Consider the following 22,258-nt stretch of genomic DNA (forward strand, 5'->3'; position numbering starts at 1 on the left):
AAACAAGCTGTGCAGACTGTGCCCAGGAAGAATGCACCAGCAGCACTTAGGGAAAAAGTTATTTTGAGAATGTTTCAAGCAGCTGGGCGTTGATGGCACATGCCTTTAATCCCAGTACTCGGGAGGCAGAGGCAGGCGCATCTCTGTGAGTTCGAGGCCAGCCTGGTCTCCAGAGCGAGTGCCAGGATAGGCTCCAAAGCTACACAGAGAAACCCTGTCTCGAAAAAAAAAAAAAAAAAAAAAAAAAAAAAAAAAAAAAAAAAAAAAAAAAAGAAAAAGAAAAAGAAATCTTTAACCCACAGAAACAGTTGGCCTGAATGAGGGGAAGCACATCAACCCCAGACTGCTGTCTGGGAGGCCAGTACAGGACTGATCCAGACCCCTGAACATGGATGTCAATGAGGAGGCCTCTGCACTCCAGGGGGCCCCTGGTAGTGGATTAGTATTTTTCTCTGGTGTAAGAAGGAACTTTGAGTGCCCATCCCATGTGAAGTGATGCACTCTTGGCCTGGACACATGGGGAAGGGCCTAGGTCCAGCCCAGGATGATGTGGTAGACTTTGGGGAGCCCCGTTGAGGGCCCTACCCTGCTGGGGAGTGGAGGGTGGATGGGGTGGGGGGTAGTTTGGGGGTGGGGGAGGATGGATGGGGGTGAGGGGAGGGAGAGGGAGAAGGGATTGATATGTGAAACAAGCTTGTTCCTAATTTGAACTAATAAAAATATAAAAAAATAAAAAAAAGAATGCTTCAAGCAGCAAGGGGTTAAAGGTTATATAATATTATTTATTAATATATTACAGGTAATTTTTTAAATGTAAGAAATGTTCATCTAAAGAAAATGAAATACTCATTTCTATAAGAATTTCAAAGCTCAAAAATTATTGATACTTTAACAGTATCAAAAAATAAGTACAGCATGAACAGAACTAAAATTGGTTATAAGCATACATTTAATATTCTAGATAGTTGCATCAATGCATAACATCTCTGTTTATGAAAAAGTCAACTCTTTTGAGGCCAGCCTGGTCTCCAGAGAGAGTGCCAGGATAGGCTCCAAAGCTCACAGAGAAACCCTGTTTCGAAAAACCAAAAAAAAAAAAAAAAAAAAAGAAAGAAAAAGCCAACTCTTTTGGTTCAAAACATGTGCACACACACACACACAAACACTAGTGCACATGACAGCGTGTGCCCAAGGAGGCCAGAGATGCCAGCTCCTATTGGAGCTAGAGTTATGAACGTTAGTCCTCTGCAAGAGAAGTATGTGCTCTTAACCGATGTATCTCTCCAGCCTATCATAAAGTAGTTTGTGAAGGCCATTTTTGGCAAGATGCAAGGTAAAGTAGGAAAACAGAATCATGACCTGTGAAGACTTGGAAATACCATATTCAGGAGAGAATTACAAATCTCTTTGCTATTAAGATAGAAATTTAGGATGGGGAAAGCCTATTACCCTGGCATATTCTTAAAAACCTTCTACTTTAATTAAGAGGCCAAGCTTATAATATAAATTCCGACAGCTCTATCAATTTGTAGTTTGAACACAGTCTTCAAGTACAACTTTAAGGAGCACTCACTATTCTAAATTACATATTTACATTGCTTCTTTTGCATTCAAACTTGCTATACTCACACTGCAAGTATCACCCTTAGCATGTTTCCTAAAAGCTTCTAGGTTCTAAAGCCAATTCTAGACATCTTTGAAACACACTGTCAAAAGAATTAACCTCTATGATCGTGTCCATCCTTTCCCAGGGGTACCTGTTATGGCAGCTAGTCTGGGTTGTCAACTTGACACTGAAGGGAAGATGGAACCTCCATTGGAGAACTGCCTTCATTAGAGTGGATTGTGGACATGTCTGGGGAGCATTTTCTTTATTGCTAACTTATGTAGGAAGGATCACCCACTTTGAGAAATGCTAATCCTGGGCAGGTGAGCCTGAGCTATATAAGAAAGCCATGGGAGACACGTCAAGTACTACAAGAGACTAACATTCTCTTCCAAGTGGATTTAATCAGAAAAAAAGTTAGCACATTAAACAGATGAAATATGTTTATTGCAAGTACCACATTCATTCTGAGATCTTCCAAATGCAACCACGTCTGGTTATTTGCTAAGTCTAAATCATGTAAATAACTAACTGGTTCAAGCCAAAGTTCACCTATTACAAACAGAAGAAAAGATTTGTCATCATAACACCATAAAACATTGTATCAACTCAATGCTCATGGAAATAAAGAACATGGATTATAAAAAACCAAGTCCTATACAAAGGTCAGTAAGCTGTGGCACAAATGTCAAACTGGGCCAACTATATATTCTTATACATTCATGAACTAAGAATGTCTTTCACCAAATTTTACTACCCAGGGGAGAGAAACACAAAGAAGAATGGTGTTTACAACTTGAAATTGAAACCAAATTCTGTTAATAAAGACACAGTGGAAATGACAGAAAAATAGAAGGATGACTAGAAAAGAAATAAAATCCTGAAGCAGACATAATAGTAGCAGGAGAAGAAGAATCGGGAACCAAGTTGTCCTCACCAGTACTTCACAGCACAGCGGGCATTTGTCGGGTTACCTGAGCTATAGAGGCCTGAGGATTCCCCAGCAAGTTTTTGAATGAACGCTTGGCAATCCACCTGAGCTGATGACAGAAGGAGGTAACGTATGTGGACTCTTTGAAGGTTGATGATATTCCTTTCTTTTTTTGATCCACTGGAAGTTGATCTAATTCAGTTTTTGTTTTTCTGTAGATGGAGGACTTGGCATAAAACTCAGCTAAGCATTCTATTATTGGCTTCTCTCTCTTGGAGGGTTCTTCAGTTTTGTTTGCTTTGGATAAATGTGGATACAGAAGTGAAATATTAACACATAACAACCAATTTAACTCATTTTTCTATGGTTCCATACTTCCCTTAATTCTACACTTGTGCATATTGGCTGGGCATGTGCTAGAACATGGTCCAGCAATGGAGTCATGTAAGAGAATTTTTTTTTTTTTTTTTTGGTTTTTCAAGACAGGGTTTCTCTGTGGCTTTGGAGGCTGTCCTGGAACTAGCTCTTGTAGACCTGGCTGGTCTCGAACTCACAGAGATCAGCCTGCCTCTGCCTCCTCCTCCCAAGTGCTAAGATTAAAGGCGTGCGCCACCACCGCCCGGCTGTAAAGAGAATTCTTAGTGCTTGTTGAGAACACTCCAAGAAAATGAGACAAGTGTCTTTTTGTGGTGGCTTGAATGAAAATGGCCCCATAGGCTCATAGGGACAGGCACTATTAGGAGGTATGTTCTTGTTGGAGTAAGTGTGGCTTTGTTGGAGAAAGTGTGTCACTGTGGCTTTGAGGTCTCAGATGCTCAAGCCAGGCTCAGTGTCTCACTGTCTCTTCCCACTGCCTGTGGATCCAGATGTGTCTGTAGAACTCTCAGCTCCTCTACAGCTCCGTGTCTGCCAGCATGCCCCATGTTTTCCATCATAATGGCAATGGACTGAATCCCTTAAATCAAAGCCAGACCCAATTAAATGCTTTCCTTTTAAGAGTCGCTGTGGTCATGGTGTCTCTTCACAGCAATAAAACCCTAACTAAGATACCTTCTGACCTCAGTTTCTTTAAAGCATGGAATGTTCTTAGAATGTGTTTTTGTGCTTGTCCCAGGTGTGGCAGATAGGAGTGAGTTTACATCAGAGTACTCATTATGGCTCCCTACTTTGTTTTTGTTTGCTGTGTTGTTGTTTTGCCACATGGGGCTTGTCCTTGTGATTGTGTTCAGCTTGAATGCATGAGAACTTCACCCAAGTGACTGTTCTTCGCCCTCAGAGTATAAATTGTCTGAGGCCCTGAATGAAGTTGGCAGTGCATGAGACTTCAATTCACCTCATTTATCAGCTCCATTCTCCCAGATCCCACTGCCTCTGGGGTGGTGACAGACATGGTGGCATGTGCCTTTAATCCCGGCATTGAGCAGGCAGAGGTAAATGGACCTCTGTGAATCTGAGGACAGTATGGTCTATATAATGAGGTCAAGGCTAGCCAGAGCTACATAGTAGTAAAACACTCTCAAAATAACAAAATTACGTACTCTGTTATTGATTTACATATGATAAAACAGCTAACTGATATGTACATGGCCACATCTTATGGATACAGAAAACTCACTGACCTTTTCTATCAGTTTAGACCCTAATTATTCAAATAGATATTATACTGTACAGAGTTAGAATTTTTTTTTTTTGCCTTCTACTATGCACAAATGCATAAAGTGCTATTTCTTGGGGATTTTGTTTTGTTTGTTTGTTTTGAGATAGGATATCATTATGTAGCCCTGGTTGGCCTGAAACTTGCTATCTAGACCAGGCTGGCCTTAAACTCACAGGCATCTGCCAGCCTCTGCCTCTCAAGTGCTGGTGTGCTGGGATTAAAAACATTAAGTCACCCTTAATGTTGGTTGGTTTATAAAATACTTGTGATGGTTATTCTTAATTGTCAAGTTGACTACATCTGGAATTAATTAAAGCTCAAGTTGCTGGGTACACCTGTGAGTGATTTTTTTCTTGGTTGACTAACTTGAGGTGAGAAGACCAACCCTAAATCTGGGCCATACTTCTTGGTGGCATCCTATATAAAATATATGCAAGAAGGAAGCTCTTGCTTCTTGCCTGCTTGTCCTCATTCTTCTGGCAAGTTCACACATCCTGCTGCTTGGCATTCCTTCACTGACATTAGAGACTACTTCTTCAAGATTACAAAATGTACTGAAGAGCAGGTGAGACAGCTATCCTTGTGGCCTGAACAACTACGGGATTCTTGAACTTTCTGTCAATAGACAGACATTTTTGAACAAGCTGAACCACAGCATGTAAGCCACTCTCATACATACATGCATACATACATATATAATCTATGAGATCTATTAATGTAGAGTACCCTGATTAATACTACAAAAATAACCATTTAAAAGTGGAAAGGTGCCTTACAACTGACACTTTCAGGAAAACACTCATTACAAATTAGATAAACACCCCAGTACTTACAGACAACAGTGTCTATTGACTCCTTTCACAACACTGAATTAACATGATTTTAAAAAGCATCTCTTTGTTTTGAAGCAGGCTCTCGTTGTGGAGTCCTGGCCGGCCTCCACAAGCATGTTTCAACGAGCCACCCTACTGTGGCTTAATCAAACCAACCGGACACTAATGTATGAATTGATAATAGTCACATACCTCCCTGCTCTTCTTCCTCTTTATTTAATATTACAGCGGAAGAATCTCCATTGATGACATCCAGGAAGAAATCTGCAGGGTTATTGTAGGGCTCACAGTGGTAACCTGGAAGAGAAGGCAATGGAAGGACACAAAACTGATGCTCTAGGAAAACACACAGGGGGAGGGAGGGGAGGCTTGGGAAGACAGAATCTAACAAGTTCTCCTTCTCACTCTTTCCTCTTCACTAATACACCGTTTTCTCTAAGATGCTTAACAAATATTCCCATAACTCAAAAGCAATTTTGGACACTTGAGAAGATCTTACATTGGTGTTTACCATAAATTATGATCTGCAAAAGGTACTGATATGCTCAGTACTTACTAGTCTTCCTTCCAAGATCTAAATCCAGGTCAGAAAACAAACAAAAAACAAAAACAAACAAACAAAAGCCAGTAGCTGTCCTTGTGCTCTCTGAATTCAGATCTGGGCATCACTATTGCTTCTTCAGCTAAGTGGAGAGGTTGTGTCATACTGCCACAGTCCAACAGAGTGCAAGTTTGGGCAGCACTCTTAAGAGAACACAGACAGTACTGCGCACTTTTAACTCTGATCTCAGCTTTACAGTCCTCTCAGACTGGCCTGAAGTCTGTCTCAAATACATACCCACTGAAGGCCCCAATCTCGGGCTACATTATTTTAGTTTTTTCTTCAAAAATCTTTTGTTTTAAATGTGTATGGGTGTTTTTCCTGAATGTATGTCTGTGTACCACATGTGGGCCTGGTGCCTGCAGAGCCAGAAGAGGATGTTCTCTGGGACTGGAATTACACACAGTTGGGAGTCATCCTCTGAGTGCTGGGAATCAAACCAGGGTCCCCTGGAAGAGAAGCCAGTGCTCTTAACCAAAGTATGCTCAATTATCTTAAATGACAGATTATGCTTTTAAAATATAAGAATGCAAAGAATATTTAAAATCTTGAGGTCATTAAGAATCATCTGTAATCTTAGCCAGGTATCTCTAAAATGAAAAAAAAAAAAAAGATTATACATACTGCATTTAAAAAGAAATCACAAGGCTGGAGAGATGGCTCAGCAGTTAAAAGCATGTGTTCTTGCAGAGGACCTAGGTTTGGCTCCTAGCACCCAAATGGCAGCTCAGAACCTTCTGTAACTCCAGTCCTAAGGAGATCCAATACTCTATTCTGACGTCTCATGGCACCAGCCCTACTTAGGTGCACATATATAACGTAAGCACTCATATACATAAAAATATAAAGTAAATAAATCTAAAAAGAAATCATGTAATTTAATCTGAAGTAGAAGAAAGCAACTCAGAAGTGTCAAAAATGCTGGCTCATCAAAGTGAGGTTTGAGACTCGGCACTCAAGACCACTCACAGACTAAACTGTCAACCTAATGTTGCTAGAAAGTTAAGCATCAGCCCATGAGCCCATAATAAAGCACAGCAAGATCACATGCCTGGTGACAACTGAAAAACTGAAATCTGCCCTGTAGTCAAGGAGACAACAATCCTAGGTCTTCCCCAAACTGTTCAACTGAGCAAAATGCTAACGGTGAGTCTACTGATAACTACCGCCCTTGCAGGGAAAGGCCACCAGGACTGGGAAACAGCAGTAGCATGGGCCCTTTAGCTAGATACACTCAGACACAAATGACACAAACAGCACAGGAAAAACGAAAGATCTACACAAGCAGGCACAAATTGAAGAAAAATACTAACACAAAGCTGAGCAAAGTATTTTCGAATGGAAGAAGCATGGTAAGTCTACATGAAGACTAAACAGCATTCCTGTGGACCCTCTGCTCTAGCCACATCCTGTGAAGGAACAACCAACCATACCTGCTGATGCAAAGTACTCCAAAGCCTCCTGTGCAGGCCCATGGAACATGAGTTTCCCTGAGGCCAATAAGGTGAGGCTGTCGAACAACTTAAAGATGGAATACCGAGGCTGGTGAATGGAGAAGATGATTGTTCGACCCTGTTTAGACATCCTAAGTTATAAGAAGCAAATAATGAGTTGTTAAGGTTCTCATCCTTACATCTAGTGTTAAAATAATGCTTTATTCCAGCTGTTAGAACATCTGTCCCAATTTTCAACTTGCTTTTCTCCTATACATACATTGTATCAGCTCATCTCAAGGTATCTGCTTGATTCCTAGGGAGATGAAACTTGATGGCCTTTATTAAAAACTAGACCAGCTGGGAGCACAGCTGTCTTGGAGATCAGTTGTAAATAAAGGGTTTAGCATGTGAGAGGCCTTGGACTTTATCCTTAAGCACAAACAAACAGAAACCCAAGACAAACAAATCCAGCCATGATTTCTTAAGAAAGGAGCCTGGGCAGAGCAGAGTCCACTAGAATGTTTATTGACAAATGCAGACACTGAGACAGTTTTCACAGATACTGAAACAGAATCTCTAGGAGAATGCATGTGCGCGCACATGCGCACACACTCGAACACACACACACATGCGTGAAAGACAAAGAAAGGCTTTTATTAAGGCGAGGAAACACATACAGCGGGCTCACAGAAAGAAGGACTGCTTAGGGTATGGTCACCAAACCCTGGCTTTTCACTGAGAACTGGGAGTTTTAAAGGATTTTTGATGTCCATTAGTTCAGGGTAAACCCATCCTGGTTTGGTCTTGAACTTGTCAGAATGGTCCACAGGCGTGGTGGTGTGGTGGAATGGGGTAGGTTTGTCTTAAGCCACCTGTCTTTTGTCTCAGGTCAGGAGGGCAGGAAAACGCTGGGCAATCTTGAAAGCTCATTATCTTGATAATCTAATCCCAGTCCCTCTCCCCATGTCTGCCTACCAGGGAGTTTGTCTAACTCCTAGGCCCTCACTTCCCTACTCGGAGCCTACCCTAATAGCTGTCAGGGGTTTTGAGGCAGAGTGCACTAAACGCTTTGGAGCTGGCATTAAGTGTGCCTTAGAGGAGGAGGGCTGCTGTAAGGGGCCATTCTAAAGCTTAACAGATGACAAAGATGCAGAACAGCAGGCAGCCCTGTGGTGACAGCATGCATCTACAGAATATGCTAACATCAGGCAGCCCTGTGGTGACAGCGTGCACCTACGGAATATGCTAACATCGAGTGTGGTAGCATCTTTAACACATCAAATGTGAGACTCAGTGCTACACTATATCTACCAGAGTGTAGTTAGGAAAATAGTTGGTACCCTTTTACCCTTATTAGAGGAAGAGAACAGGCAAGGAAACCAACCAAAGGGCCCTTAGTCCATATTTTTAACAAGCAGTCCAGGTAACCTGTAAGCTATTCAAGTTTGGGAAATGACTATGATCAAATATAAAGTGGGAAGCTCAGTCTGAAGTTTACCAAGTAGATTACCAAGGGCCTCATAGGAGTGACCTAAGGGAGACATGGTACTTAAGGTTGAAGAATACATTCAACAGAGTATAACATAAGAAGGTCTATTCAGGAAACCGTAGGTCAGTGTTACAGAGCAAGCACCAGTCTCTCTCTCTCTCTCTCTCTCTCTCTCTCTCTCTCTCTCTCTCTCTGTGTGTGTGTGTGTGTGTGTGTGTGGTGATAGTATTAGATGAAGAAACTAAGTAAAGGGAATGCAGAAAAAGTTACAGCACCAACCTAGGTGTTCAACAACATAGAAATGGATAAACAATGGGTAATATAATACGGCATTTGCAGGAAAGTAGATGTAACCAGAGAAAATCACATTGAATAAACTAAACCAGTTTCATAAAGACAAACATCCTATGTCTTCTCTCATCTGGAGTTCCTTAATTTTATAGATACATAATATCATGCATGTATTTATGATATAAAAGCAGAAGTGAAACTGTCTGGGGGACAAAAGAAACAGGAGTGAAAATGTGAACTGGGGGGATGAGGGAATATGGAGGGGTGTACTCAACATATAGTCTAGATTTGTGGGGAAATTGCCTTCTATACCATAGCACCATGGTACAATAAATATGTACAATGACATTTAACAATCAAAGGGGGGAAAGAGAGACTGAAGCAAGCAGATTCATGATCAACATTCACTCTGGAACTGTAAGAGCCAGAGGCAACAGGAGCTACCCGGAGGAGCAGAGCTGTGTGAGGCCTGGTCCTCGCAGTGGGACTCAAGGTCTAGGGCTATCAGAATGAGAATATCACTTAGGAGACCCCCCTGAAGGACTCTTGGAATCCACTGCAGACTTATGGAAGCATGATCATTTACCAGAGTGCAGGTGCTAAGTTCGCATAGCAGTACTTGAGAAGACTGGCTTCTGTTGTTAAGACACCAGTCTGTGTTGTTTTATTTCAACTGTAAACTACCTAATATGTACCACTCTAAGGTAACTAGGTTCTCATGTCTATTTAATGTTCCAGACATGTCATCAGGCATCTTCTGCCCTGGGGACACTGGTGGTTCCCTCCAGCCAGACTCTGTTGCTGGATACAGCCAGGTCTCACTCCCTCACTCCCATACTCCCAGGTCTAAGTCCATGTGCTAGATCCTCCTTGACCTTCCTGCTATTTAAAACAGCAACCCAGTCCCATGACAGCCATCAATCCCTACTCTTATTTAATCTTTCTTAGGATCACTGCTTTCCCTTTAACAAAGTAGGAAGAGATTCTGTTTACTTCTGACTCTCCTGCACAAAGAATACCAGCAACATATAAGTGACCAGATTTTGAAAAAAAAAAAAAAAAAAAATGGTCAGTGCTCTTGTAGCATTACCTTTTCAGGAGCAAAAGGACAGCATTTGCTGTGCTTGAGTCCAAACCAGTTGTGGGCTCATCCAGGAAGAGGATGGAAGGGTCAGTGATCAGCTCCATCCCTATGCTTGTCCGCTTTCTTTCTCCTCCAGAGACACCACGGGTAAACTGCGTCCCAACCTAAAGCAAGTGTCATCTTTATCAACACGAGTGAACACGGCCGCCATCATTTGGTAGAATGACCTATGCAGCCTTAATTGTCTCTGGACTGTCTCCAGAAGTCTCTTGCAAACACACCTGTCTCTTGTGGAGACACTTTATCTCATGATAATACTATTGGTTTACTAACAGCGAAAGACCTGGGAGACCAGTGTCTTTTTTACCAGATGAGTAAACTAGAGCTCTGGTTAGAGCCAAAAGGTGGGCCTGACTTGAAATGAAGCCCATGCATTTAACAGTTTCTTATTCCTCAGAAGCCATCCAATTTATTTTGTGAGACAGTGTTTCTCACTGACTCATCAAGTTGGTTAGGTTTCAGACTCCACCTGTCCCTGCCTCCCAGTGCTAAGGTTACAGTGTGCACCACCACCTGCGGGTTGTTAAACATGGACTCTGAGGACTGAAGTCAGGTAAGCGGGTTACCAACTGAGCTATTCCTTCAGCTCACACTTTGCTTTATGGTAGCAAATGAATGGGACCACTAAAAGAAAGAGTAACAGTTTAGTCTGATATAGGCAATAAAGAGGAAAAGAGAGCACACGAACAGTAACTCATTGATAATCTAGCACCTAAACGTTGCGCGCCCCCCCCCATGGTCCCTAAGTGGACTTAGACAGGGCGGAAGAGGAAAGTTCACATTCTACAACACTATGCTAAGTACTAATGTCTCCAATTTGATGCTGTCTATACATAAATTCACTGCAGAATCCTGACTTGCCCTTTCAGACAAATCCAGAAAGTGAGACATTTCACAGAAAACCTGGCTCAACCTTTTCAACCCCTTGCTGTCCTTAGGTGGGGAGGGCAGCAGGAAGGGTTGGGAGCAGGGATGCAGAAGGTGGGAAATGACTCTGAAGTCAAACAAATCCAAGGAGCTATAGGCAATGTTATTCATAAATCTTAACTGGGTCTCAATAAAAACTGAATTACAAGAGACCTTTGAAGAGAATTTAGCAAAAGAGAATGAATATATAATTTTTTTTCATTTTGTTAGTTGAAAACGGTATTGTGGAAAGTAGGTAAATATCCTCCTTTTGTACTTATTTATTCATTTTAAGTGCTAGTGATAGAATCTAGACCTTGCACATGCTAAGCACATGTTCTCTCACTGAGCAGCACTCCTAGTCTTATGTCTGGTTTTACAAGCATATAACAAATAATTTAAGGGTAAAGGACTATGAAGTTTTCTTTAAACTACTCCAGTAAGAAATAACTGAAGAGATTATGGCATAAGATGTTAACAACTGAGACATCTATAAGAATAGTATTAACAATTATATCATTTTTTTAGCTATCAATTTTAACATTATAGTAAACAGACTATTTTCCCTCTGTGTTTGTTATACTTAATGTTTTATGAAATAAAATAATTAGTAATTTATATTATACTAACTCTAAGAAATCAGTAAGTGTCTCCCTATATTTCTCCTGGAAACCCAAACAAGCAACTTACAGCAGTGGCTGCCTACAGGTAAAGAACAAGATGGAGGTACAGTCCAGTGATGCAGCACTTGCCTAGCATGAATGAGGCTCAAGGAACAGTAACCAGCACCACAAACACACAAAAAGAAGAAACAAAGACAGAGTGAAGAAAAAGTTGTTTTTAGGAAGACAAAATCAAACAGGTTAACAGGGCCATAGCAAAGCAAACACAGTAATTCAGATATAAAGTCAAATGGTGTCATCCTAAGGTCATTTTTTCCCAACAAAATACACAGCACAGGAAGGACTGTTAGCAAGTACCAAGAAGAGCGACAGTTCCCTGCAGTCACTATTACCCATTGCCTCTACAGAGGAAAATAATTCAGGGTTAAAGTACAGCTATTGCATTTTCACCCAATGCCCAAATGTCTGCTCATACTGACAGTAGATAAGGAAGGAAGGAGAGTTAGAAGGAAAAGAGGAGAAATTCAACTGTCAAAAGACAGACTACACAGAGAAGAGTAACTTAAAAAAAAAAATCAGACAAATAGTAAGTCCTAATGTGACCAACTACTAGTTTGGAAGGCAAATCACAGAAAAATGATGCATACAGAACGAGAACCTTTGGGTCATCTTTCTTGTTTAAGAGCTATTCCTCAACAAGTAGCAGAACAGTTAGTGCAGACACACAGTAAACTGTGACTTGAAGAATAGTGTCGCTCTGGCCCTGGACACATGGGGAAGGGCCCAGGCCCAGCACAGGAAGATTTGGTGGATTTTGCAGAGCCCCCGTTGAGGGCCTTACCCTGCCTGGGGAGTGGTGGGTGGATGGGGTCTGAGGTAGGTTGGGGGTGGGGGAGGAGGGATGGGGTGAGGGGAGGGAGAGAGAGAAGGGACTTACATGTGAAACAAGCTTGTCCCCTAACTTGAACTAATAAATAAATAAATAAAAAAGACACAATCTCACAACAAACTAAAAAAATAAGAATGGTGTTGGTGGAAGGACATACAGAAAAAGCCGTTTGAGGAACACTTTGCCCCGCTGGACCACACTCCATCCCCAGGAATCAGCTATTATTAGTTTTGTTTTGTTTTGTTTTCAACCATAATTTCTATCTATCTTATATACTCTCATCAGTTACTTTCTCATCATGCAGACATTAAACTTGTAGTTAAGGTTATATTGCCCACACAAGGCTATTTCCTGTCTGTGATGCTAGAAGGGATTTGCATACCTTGGAATCTGCTACTTTTTCCAGACCCAACTCTTTAATGACCATGTTAATCCGTTCATTTTTTTCTTGATTCTTCATAGTCTCTGGAAGCCGAAGGGCTGCTGAGAACTGTAAGTTTTCTCTCACTGTCAGGGTGCCCATCACAACGTCATCCTTAAAGCAAGGTGGCATTTTAGTGAGACATTTGAGTCTTTTCTATGACCATCATTTGAGTATATATAGTTCAATCCATACACAAAATTCATCCAGGGTAAAATTCTGGCAATGGCAAACTGCACATTCTCTCATGTTGCAGTAGCTACATATACAGACACCTACAAAGTTCAATGGTATCATTTTCATTGCCCAGCTGTACACCCAAAAAGGACACATGTAATATAACGAGTGCTACAAGACATTTCAAGGCTGCCTGGCAGAAGGATTTAGCAAAGACATCTACAATGGGACGAAAGAAGGTGAAGGAAAGATAAACTTTTTTTGGAAATTAGATAGCAGCCAGAACTGATACCACTGCCACACAGGGGCCATATTCCAGGTCCTCTCTGTCTTTCTCTTTAACACCACCCCCAATGTAATGGAAGATTATGAAAATCTGATGGAAATACATTGGTTCTATGAGCATGTTATACATTTAATTGGAAGCAAACTGAATTATAAGCACCCAATCTACTTATACTCACTTGAACCACATAGCCTGAAGTACATTTGAAATTGGCATGCTGAGGTGCGCCGTTTATCAGAACATCTCCAGATAATCCTTGTGGATCTTTCCTTGCAGCTAAGACATCTAATAATCTATAAAGGACATATACACAGTTAGTCTTTCCTTGTATACAGGCCATATTTGCTTAGCTGCTCTAAATGCAAATTCTGCTAATGTTCAAACTTACCTAGTTGATAAATTTATATTTTAACAACAAATTTATAGGCTGAGCATGATGGCACATGCCTTTCATCCCAGCACTAAGGAGGCATAAGTAGGATGATCTGTGTAAGTTCAAGGCCAACCTAGTCTACAGAGTGAGTTTCAGGTTAGCCAGGGCTACATAGCTGATCCTGTCTCAAAATCAAATAAGAAAAACAAAACAAAAAAATTGTTTACATGCTTTAAGTTCTCTGCTTCCTTTTCATCATGTGCTACAACAAACCCCCAAATATAAAAGCTAGAACACAATGCCTTAAATAGTAAGACTTCCCCCAGTGACCCAGAGATCACAACCCAGACAGCATGCTGTCTAACTAGTATTCATGACTTCTATGATACTTTCTCTACATGCCTTCATTTTAATATTACTTCGTTCTTTTACCTCCTCACTAATACATAATATGGTCTACCACTATATACCAATCACTTCATCAGGTGCTATTCCTAAAGCTGACCTAATAAGTCTTTCTGGTCCTTAGGACAAAATTATGAGACAGTACAACTCTATATTACCCATGGCACCTGAGACCAGACCAGATATATACTGCAAATGATCAGTCAACACCTGTGTATGTAAATGGGATATTTTATTTAAGCAGGGCATTGTGGTGCACACCTTTAATCCCAGCACTCAGGAGGCAGAGGCAGGCGGATCTCTGTGAGTTCGAGGCCAGCCTGGTCTCCAGACAGAGTGCCAGGATAGGCTCCAAAGCTACACAGAGAAACCCTGTCTCAAAAAAAGAAGAAGGAGGAGGAGGAGGAGGAGGAGGAGGAGGAGGAAGAAGGAAGAAGAAGAAGGAAGAAGAAGGAAGAAGAAGGAAGAAGGAAGAAGAAGGAAGAAGGAAGAAGAAGGAAGAAGAAGAAGAAGAAGAAGAAGAAGAAGAAGAAGAAGAAGAAGAAGAAGAAGAAGAAGAGAGAAGGCTTATTTATATGTTATGTTATACTCACGAAGACTTGCCTCCGCCTGTGGGTCCCAGAATGGCATTGAGGCCAGGTTTCATGATCCCACTAGAAACAAAACCGTATTGTTTTAATGTTATATTTTACATGAAGTTCTTTAAACTTAACATCTGCACTTCACACACTAATAAAAAAAGATGAAATTGCAACCAGCACAACCTCTTAATGATAAAGAATCACTGATGCTAGAAGTCTATTCTAAAGGCTACCAACCATGAGTCCCTATCAGAAATAGCTGGGTCCTTCTAAATTCCTTTCTTTTACTATCATTTTGTAACTTGCTCTTGAAACAACTTAGTCTTTTGGAAATGGTAGAGCCAATGTCTCAGGTTCCTGCTGCTGACAGTACTCAGTGGCACAGTCCATGCTAACCATGCATAAAGCCCTGGGCTCCATCCCAGGACAGCAACTGAAGTTCTTTTAAATAAGAAAGATTCTAATATAAGATTCTTAAAGTAATGGATTCCTGAAATAAGGAAGGAAGATTTGCAAAAACACTGCATTCCTCTTAATACCTTTAAAACAACATAAAGTACATAAAAGCTTTTGAGTAAAGCTAATGATTAGTATCTTATCACCTAGCCAAGTTCATAACAATCAATATTTTTAGAATACCAGTGAGTGATGCTCTCATTACTAAAATCTAATCAGATTAAAAGTCATAGTGTCTCTCTCTACGCGCACGCGTGCGCGCGCACACACACACACACACACACACACACACACACACACACACACACGAAAATTACTAATTCTACAGAGAATTAGTAACACACACTCTCAGAAGAAATTGCCACCTTCCCTGTGAAGTGTTTAATAACTTATACAATGCAAAGCCATCTGTTTCAAAAAACTAAAGGGATGTTTAGATTGACTAAGATGGAAAATTACAGCAATTACAGCAATGTTGACTGTGATGATATCTAAAATATGATTATATCCTAAAGGTGATAAGGAGGATGGTTGAAGAAAATGGACCAGAGAAAGGAGAATCAAGGGTAGGCCCATTACAGCTGCAAAGGAATGTCGAAGAGAGACCCACGCTGGCCTATCCAATGACCCTGGTATCATGCCCAGCCTCTAGAACTGTTAAGTAGGTAAAGATGTATTCCACAGAGAACATGGTATGTATTCCAAGTTGAAAGTCAGAACTGCCAACTGTTTCATTTAGATGATGACTAGAAATATCTTTCTTATGATTAAACATTATCGTGAGCAATGAACTCTCTAGTGTACCTGTCTCACTGCACTTAAACACAAGAGGAATTCACCACTAATTGTCTGCTATACCTGATGTGTCACAGTTATCCAATGGCTGGTGGAGGTTAAGGTGAAATGTACATCTTGCTTTACTTGTTAACTGATGGACCTCTCAGTGAAATATTGGACAAATATAGTAACAGGTCATTAAGCCTCAATCAAGTTGTAACATAGAAAAATCTCTTATTCTTTTATTGTGTTATCCCTCCAACATACTTGTCCTACATACAAACACAGAGATGCCTGGGTAAACTTTCAGTGTGTATCTGTTTATACCTCTTAATGTGTCTCCTTTACCAATAGCTTAAAAACGAAAAGAACCTTTTACTCAGTAAGTGTTCACTGCCACAAAGTCTCTCAGTATTTAAAAATGCATACTTATACAAAGGCTTAGAAATCCAGAATGTTTTAAGCAAAACTGAACATCAATGTGCTATGATAGTTTAATAGTTCTCTGAGGTTAGCTTATAATTTACACTAAATTCTAACATTAAAGAAAATAATAAAATTGGATCCCAAGAATTCTAATCTGGGGCAGTGGTTAATTCCAACACCACTCACTCACCATTATTTGATATATGCTATGGACACAGAGACCCTCTTGTAGGAGATGGAACAAGCTAAGAAAACAAGTATATAAACAAATCCAAAAATAAAGTCTGGGGCCTCCTGAATCAGCACACTTTAGCTGGCTACCTATTTCCTGTTTGCATCAATGGTGTGATTTGGATAGAACTATGCTTTCGGAGCTGTATCAGCTTCATGCCATAAAGCAGAGCTCAGTTACAGCACTGATATATGGCTCATAAAGCTGAAGCTATCTACTATCAGCCCCTTTCTAGAAAGTGTATGCCGATGACCTCTGCTCTACTGTGACCTACAATTTCCCAACTTCCTCACCCTACTTCCACCCTTCTGTCATCCACCTCAGCCATTCCCTACTCTTATTTATTGCTTTACAGCCTTTGCGTGTGTGGTCCTCCCTCAATAACATGTAAGATGCCTCCAGTAAGAACTGTGATACATAAAGACTTTGCTCTCTGAATTGTATAAAATGAAATCTTCTTGGAGGATCCCTGTCAATTTTATTGCATTTTAGTGAGCAATGGTTAATCCTTTTGTCATACTTTGTTTATAGACAAAGGCTGTGAATGTCAGTTTTGAAGGTGGGGTATTTCCCTATCCTCCTCAGACACACATGGACACGTGCGCACACACACTCAATATGATGCACCCATTCCTAATTCAGAGCAAACCACTTCAGCTGTATCTTTTCATCCTCTGCCAGAGCAGAAATTAACACAGTGGAAGTACTCCAGCTTCTAATTAAAATATAAAGTCTCCGAGAACTGAAAAAAATTGATATAATATCAAGAACCTAGCAGGCATTCAAAAATGATGGAATAATGGAATCTAAATTTTCACTATTGAGATTTTTGTTTGAGGCAGTTGCTCACACTATAGCCCAGGCTAGCCTAGAACTCACTATGTAGCCCCAATTGGTCTTCAACACAAAGAAATCTTCCTTTCTCAGCTTCCTGACTGGTGAGATTATAGCTTGGGACTTCTATGAAAAAAAATTTTTTTAAGCTAAAACAAAACAAACCAAGAATTAAGATAATCTTATTAGTAAATATCATCTTTATGTTATCATGTATCACTTAAACTAAGTTCTACTAATGAATTAAGAAATTAGAAACTACTTAGTGAAAATAAGTATCTGTCCACAAAACTTGAGTCTTATAATCTCATTTGTTATTTTTTATTCAAACAATCTTTTCAATTAGAGGGATTTGGTGGGCACACTTGTAATCCCAGAATCAGAGACATAGAGACAAGAAGATCAGGAATTCAAACCATTCTTTGTTTCATGGTGATTTTGAGGTCAATTTGGGATTCATTATACCTTGTTTTAAAAAGCCATAATTTGGCATTAACAACAAGAATTCCTAACCGCTTCTACTGGACTCCCTTCTCTCAGCAGGAAGACTGCATAAGTTCTACACAGCCAACACTAGCACCCAAGGAACTTCAAAGAGGGTGGGAAACAGAGAAGAGAAAGCCACAAGCTAGACAGGTTATTACTTATATGACTGACAGAATAAGAGTTCATCAGTAAGTACACTGAGAATAATGAAGACTGGAGATGTAGCTTTGTGACAGAATGATTGTCTAGCCTGTCCAGGGCCCTAGGTTTAATATCCAAGACAGTAGGAAGGAAAGAATGATAGCCAAATTTTATACATCTTCAGGAGAAAGAAAAATGCCAATGCAGAACAAATGTAAATTATATTAAAATTGATGTACTAATGAGGAATTATTTGTTATCTACATACAGAGAGCAATAGAAAAACACAGCTAGGAAAGTCCCTGTACAGGTGAGAGTAACTAAGTGCTCCTGTAACTAAGTACTCCTTCACCAGTGCCTCACGAATTACTAACCTCTCTCATTCTACCTAACAAGATCTATATGCATCTGAACAGGAGAGAAGATTTTTTTTCAAACAAAAGAACGTCTACGTGTCTATACATGCAGACACATATTACCTAGTTCTTTCCATTCAGAAAGCACAGAGGCAATGACACCACAACAGCAAAGAAAACTTCAAGTACCCAGATCCTGGTTGTAAAGACCATTTTCTAAAGAAACGAACCTCAGCGGAACCCAGGTCACAGGAAGGATAAGTAATCAGTGATTCTGGAATTTCTTCCAGTTATCAAAGAAATACTAAAAACGAGGAATAAAGCAAAGTAGTGAATGAGAAGTGCAAATTATGCTGAAGGTTTTCCTGCAACCAAATTGGGAACAAAAGGAGTACCAACACAAGTAACAATGATGTGTTATTGCTGAATGTTAGTGAAGAAAACAGAGATCCAGGAATGTACAATGTACAATGGTACAATGGCATGCATATTAGCAAAGGAGGAAGCAATTGTCTTAGTATCCCCTAGACTAATAAAGTGGAGACAAATCTTGGTTTTTTTTTTTTTTCTTACTTTTACTTAATTTTTATAGTTAAGGGGACAGCTAGGATTAGTATTCTCGCTCACTCACATCTGGCTTGGGTTTGCGTGAGAAAAGTCTTTCCTTTGCTTGCAGGGTTTGGTTACTCTTCTGTTGTTGTGATATAATGCCATGACCAAAAGCAACTTAAGAGTTTAGTTTGGCTTAGAGTTTTTTTGCTTTTTGCTTTTTTTTTTTTGTTGTTTGTTTGTTTTATTTAAGAGGGCTAAATGTCCACAGCATCTGGGAAGGCATAGAAGCAGAAACAGTAAACTGTGAGCGCACATATCAACTGCTTGTAGGAAACAGAGCATGTAGGAAGTGACGAGGGGATATAAACCTTCAAAGCCAGTCCACTTCTTCCAACAATGCCCCACCTCTGAAAGGTTCCATAACCTCTCCAAACAATGCCAACTGGGGACTAAGTTTTTGGATACATGAACCTATGGGGACAGTTCTCATTCAAACTACAACAGTAAATGAAAGAAGAGATGTGGGATGCAAACTATGAGATGGTGAACAGAAAATAACTCTCTGGCAGCTGTCAAAGTGGTAGCTGCACCCAAACTGGAGTCATCATGGAGACTGCAACTCACAGGTCACATTTAATGAGAAATAGGGATCTGGAAGAATGTCAGGAGACTCCCACGAAGGACCCATCAAGTAGGTTTCAACATTATGGTACAACCTGACAAACAGTAAAATTGGCAGGTAATCAATTTTAATATGGCAAGTGGATGGCACATCATGTTGGATGAGAGAGAAATATCAGGTTGGGAAAAATAGAACCATGGTAAGGGCAGGTATTCAACTATGAGTGCCTTTGCATGAGGTGACAATTCCCCCTGCCTGCTGCTGGCCAACTGAGTGATTACATTAGAGAAGGTCCTTCCTTCTAGACAACTTACACTGGGGGAATTTGGAGATAAAAAGAGTCTCAAGTGGATAGCCGAGTTTCAGAAAGGCAGTGATGACAGCAAAGTCAGTGAAGCATGACAGAGAAACTGGGGTGGGTGGGTGGGGGGAGGGCTGTTATGTTCCTACAAGTTTCATTCTGAAATGATCTCAAAACAATTTGCTTAACAATCTTTGCCAGAGTATAATGAATCCCTTCCTCCCCCTCCACCCCCATCCCCTGCCCTATTCTATGATAAACATATGTACTGGGATGGTGATTTCAGCATCAGGGAAGGAAAGCTCAGGTGTCAAGTATGGAGACAAAGTAAGTGTAAGGGAAAGTCCTTCTGCACCAGAGACTCTACTTATTTGAAGCCATTGGCAGGAGAAAGATTACAAACCCTGCAAGCAAAGGAAAGACTTTTCCCAAGCCAGATGTGAGTGAGCGAGAATACTAATCCTAGCTGTCCCCTTAACTATAAAAATTAAGTAAAAGTAAGAAAAAAAAACAAGATTTGTCTCCACTTTATTAGTCTAGGGGATACTAAGACAATTGCTTCCTCCTTTGCTAATATGCATGCCATTGTACCAATGTACTGTGAGACCAGGAACACACGATACACTCAGTCACTACCTTCTTGAAAAACATCACAAAGGATGGACAGTATGGTTCAGTGGGCGAACACGTGTCTAGCATGCTCAAAGTTCTAGGTTTAATCCTCAACATTACATGCACAACATGCGTACACACACTCAGAGTACCATCTCACAGTATGTACTGTACATCCATTTAAACAGTACTTACTCAAATACCATCTTTATTTTTCAATACAAATATACACAGGTGGTGTGTGTGTGTGTGTGTGTGTGTGTGTGTGTGTGTGTGTGTGTGTGTCTGTGTGTGTGTGTGTGTGCATGCGCTCGAGAGCGCACGAGTGCATGCAGGCCTTCCGTTTCATAGACTGGATGACTAAATCTGAGGTTACATCTTTACAATCAAAACACTGTAAATTGCAAAGTCAGACCTCTACCAAGCACTAAAACATGACTTACTAGTCATAACAACATGGTACATTAAAATGTTCAAAGAGATGAGACCTTTTTTTTTTTAAGTTTTGACAGTCCCTTTGCAAGTAAAATATATTCCTAACAAGCAATACAGGAATTTATGTCCTAGTTTAGACAAAAGAAATGAAAGGATGTGTCTATATACATAGGTACAAAGACATGAAGTGTTTACAACAACTTGTTGGTAACAGAAGTACTGTGAAGGTCATTCTAGGAAAAAAAAAAAAGCAGTCTTTTAAAGAGTTCATATACATACTTGATATCTGAGAGTATTTCTTTCTCAACAGTTTTCCGGATTAAAAAGCCACTCTTCAGTTTCACTCGGTAGGTGATGTGATGAAAACTTAACACATCTCCTGTAAGCGTCTTCGTGTCACTGGAGTTCATTCCAGGAAGGCCATTGGTGTTTCTCTGGGGCATTGGTACTAAAACATGGTCATTGCTGGAAGACATCTTTCAGATTTCTGCCTTTTTACAGAAAGAAAAGCAACAGTACATTAATAGTATGAATAAATGAGATCAACACAGATACAGTACTTTTAAAATAAGTCTTTAAAGTGCTCTGTAATTTGTAGATTCCTTTCAAATGGACATTCTTCTCACAGCACCGGGATAAGAACCACCTTACATCAGGTAACAAAGAACAGACATAATTTGGAGTACTTCTAGCAAATGCCTAAGAAATAAGACCTTAATTAGTCAGCTGAATATGAAAAGTACCCAAAACTAATCAAGCAGAAAAAAAGATGGGTAAGTTTTCATCTTGGCTAGCTGTAAAGGCATATAATACGACTTACATTCAGACTACATGATAAATACCTTGCCAGCTCATCTTATCACTGTTTGATCTTAGAGTTTACAATATTGTTATTAGCTGAGCAGTCACTCAGGAGAGTTCTCTCTGATGGGGGATGGCCTTCTGTATATATGTTTCTCATATTGGTTGTTGAATAAAACACTGTATGGCCAACAGAGGCAGGAAGATAGGAGGGACTAGGAGACAAGTTCTGGGAAAAGTAGGCAGAAAGAGACTTCGAAGAGATGCCCCCATGTAGAGACTGGGAAAATGGGATGCAACTAGGTGTTCTCCGGTAAGATAAGGCATGTAGAAATACATAGATTAGTAGTTATAGGTTAATAATTAAGAGAGAGCTAGCCACTAAGAAGCCCTAGCCACTGGCCAACAGTTTAATAATGTAAGTCTTTGTGTGTTTATTTGGGACAAGGCGGTTGCCGGACGAAGCTGGAAAGAAACTCCAGCAACATCTCTCTGTCATATTGTACACTCTGGATATTTTGTCTTCCCCAACCGTCTCCGGTAACAAAATCATAATAGCAAAATATATTAGGACTACT

The 22,258-nt window shown here is 40.3% G+C and overlaps 1 protein-coding gene across 2 annotated transcripts in view; it reads right to left on the reverse strand.

Moving 5' to 3' along the window:
- Abcg2 (ATP binding cassette subfamily G member 2 (Junior blood group)) overlaps positions 1-21,355 on the reverse strand; it is a 33,853-nt gene extending 12,498 nt beyond the window's left edge. The window contains exons 1-8 of one of the 2 annotated variants that reach the window (XM_035448937.1): positions 21,159-21,355; positions 14,662-14,721; positions 13,469-13,583; positions 12,789-12,941; positions 9,935-10,092; positions 7,062-7,213; positions 5,220-5,324; positions 2,581-2,819 (exon numbers count right to left, since the gene is read on the reverse strand). In XM_035448937.1, the coding sequence (XP_035304828.1) occupies positions 2,581-2,819; positions 5,220-5,324; positions 7,062-7,213; positions 9,935-10,092; positions 12,789-12,941; positions 13,469-13,583; positions 14,662-14,721; positions 21,159-21,355 (1,179 nt within the window). Of the gene's footprint in view, positions 1-2,580; positions 2,835-5,219; positions 5,325-7,061; positions 7,214-9,934; positions 10,093-12,788; positions 12,942-13,468; positions 13,584-14,661; positions 14,722-21,158 lie in introns of both variants that reach the window. The other variant, XM_035448936.1, reaches the window with a different exon arrangement.
- Between the last annotated feature and the right edge of the window lie 903 nt (positions 21,356-22,258).

This window comes from Cricetulus griseus, chromosome 8 (assembly GCF_003668045.3).
Source record: "Cricetulus griseus strain 17A/GY chromosome 8, alternate assembly CriGri-PICRH-1.0, whole genome shotgun sequence".
Classification (NCBI taxonomy): Eukaryota; Metazoa; Chordata; class Mammalia; order Rodentia; family Cricetidae; genus Cricetulus; species Cricetulus griseus.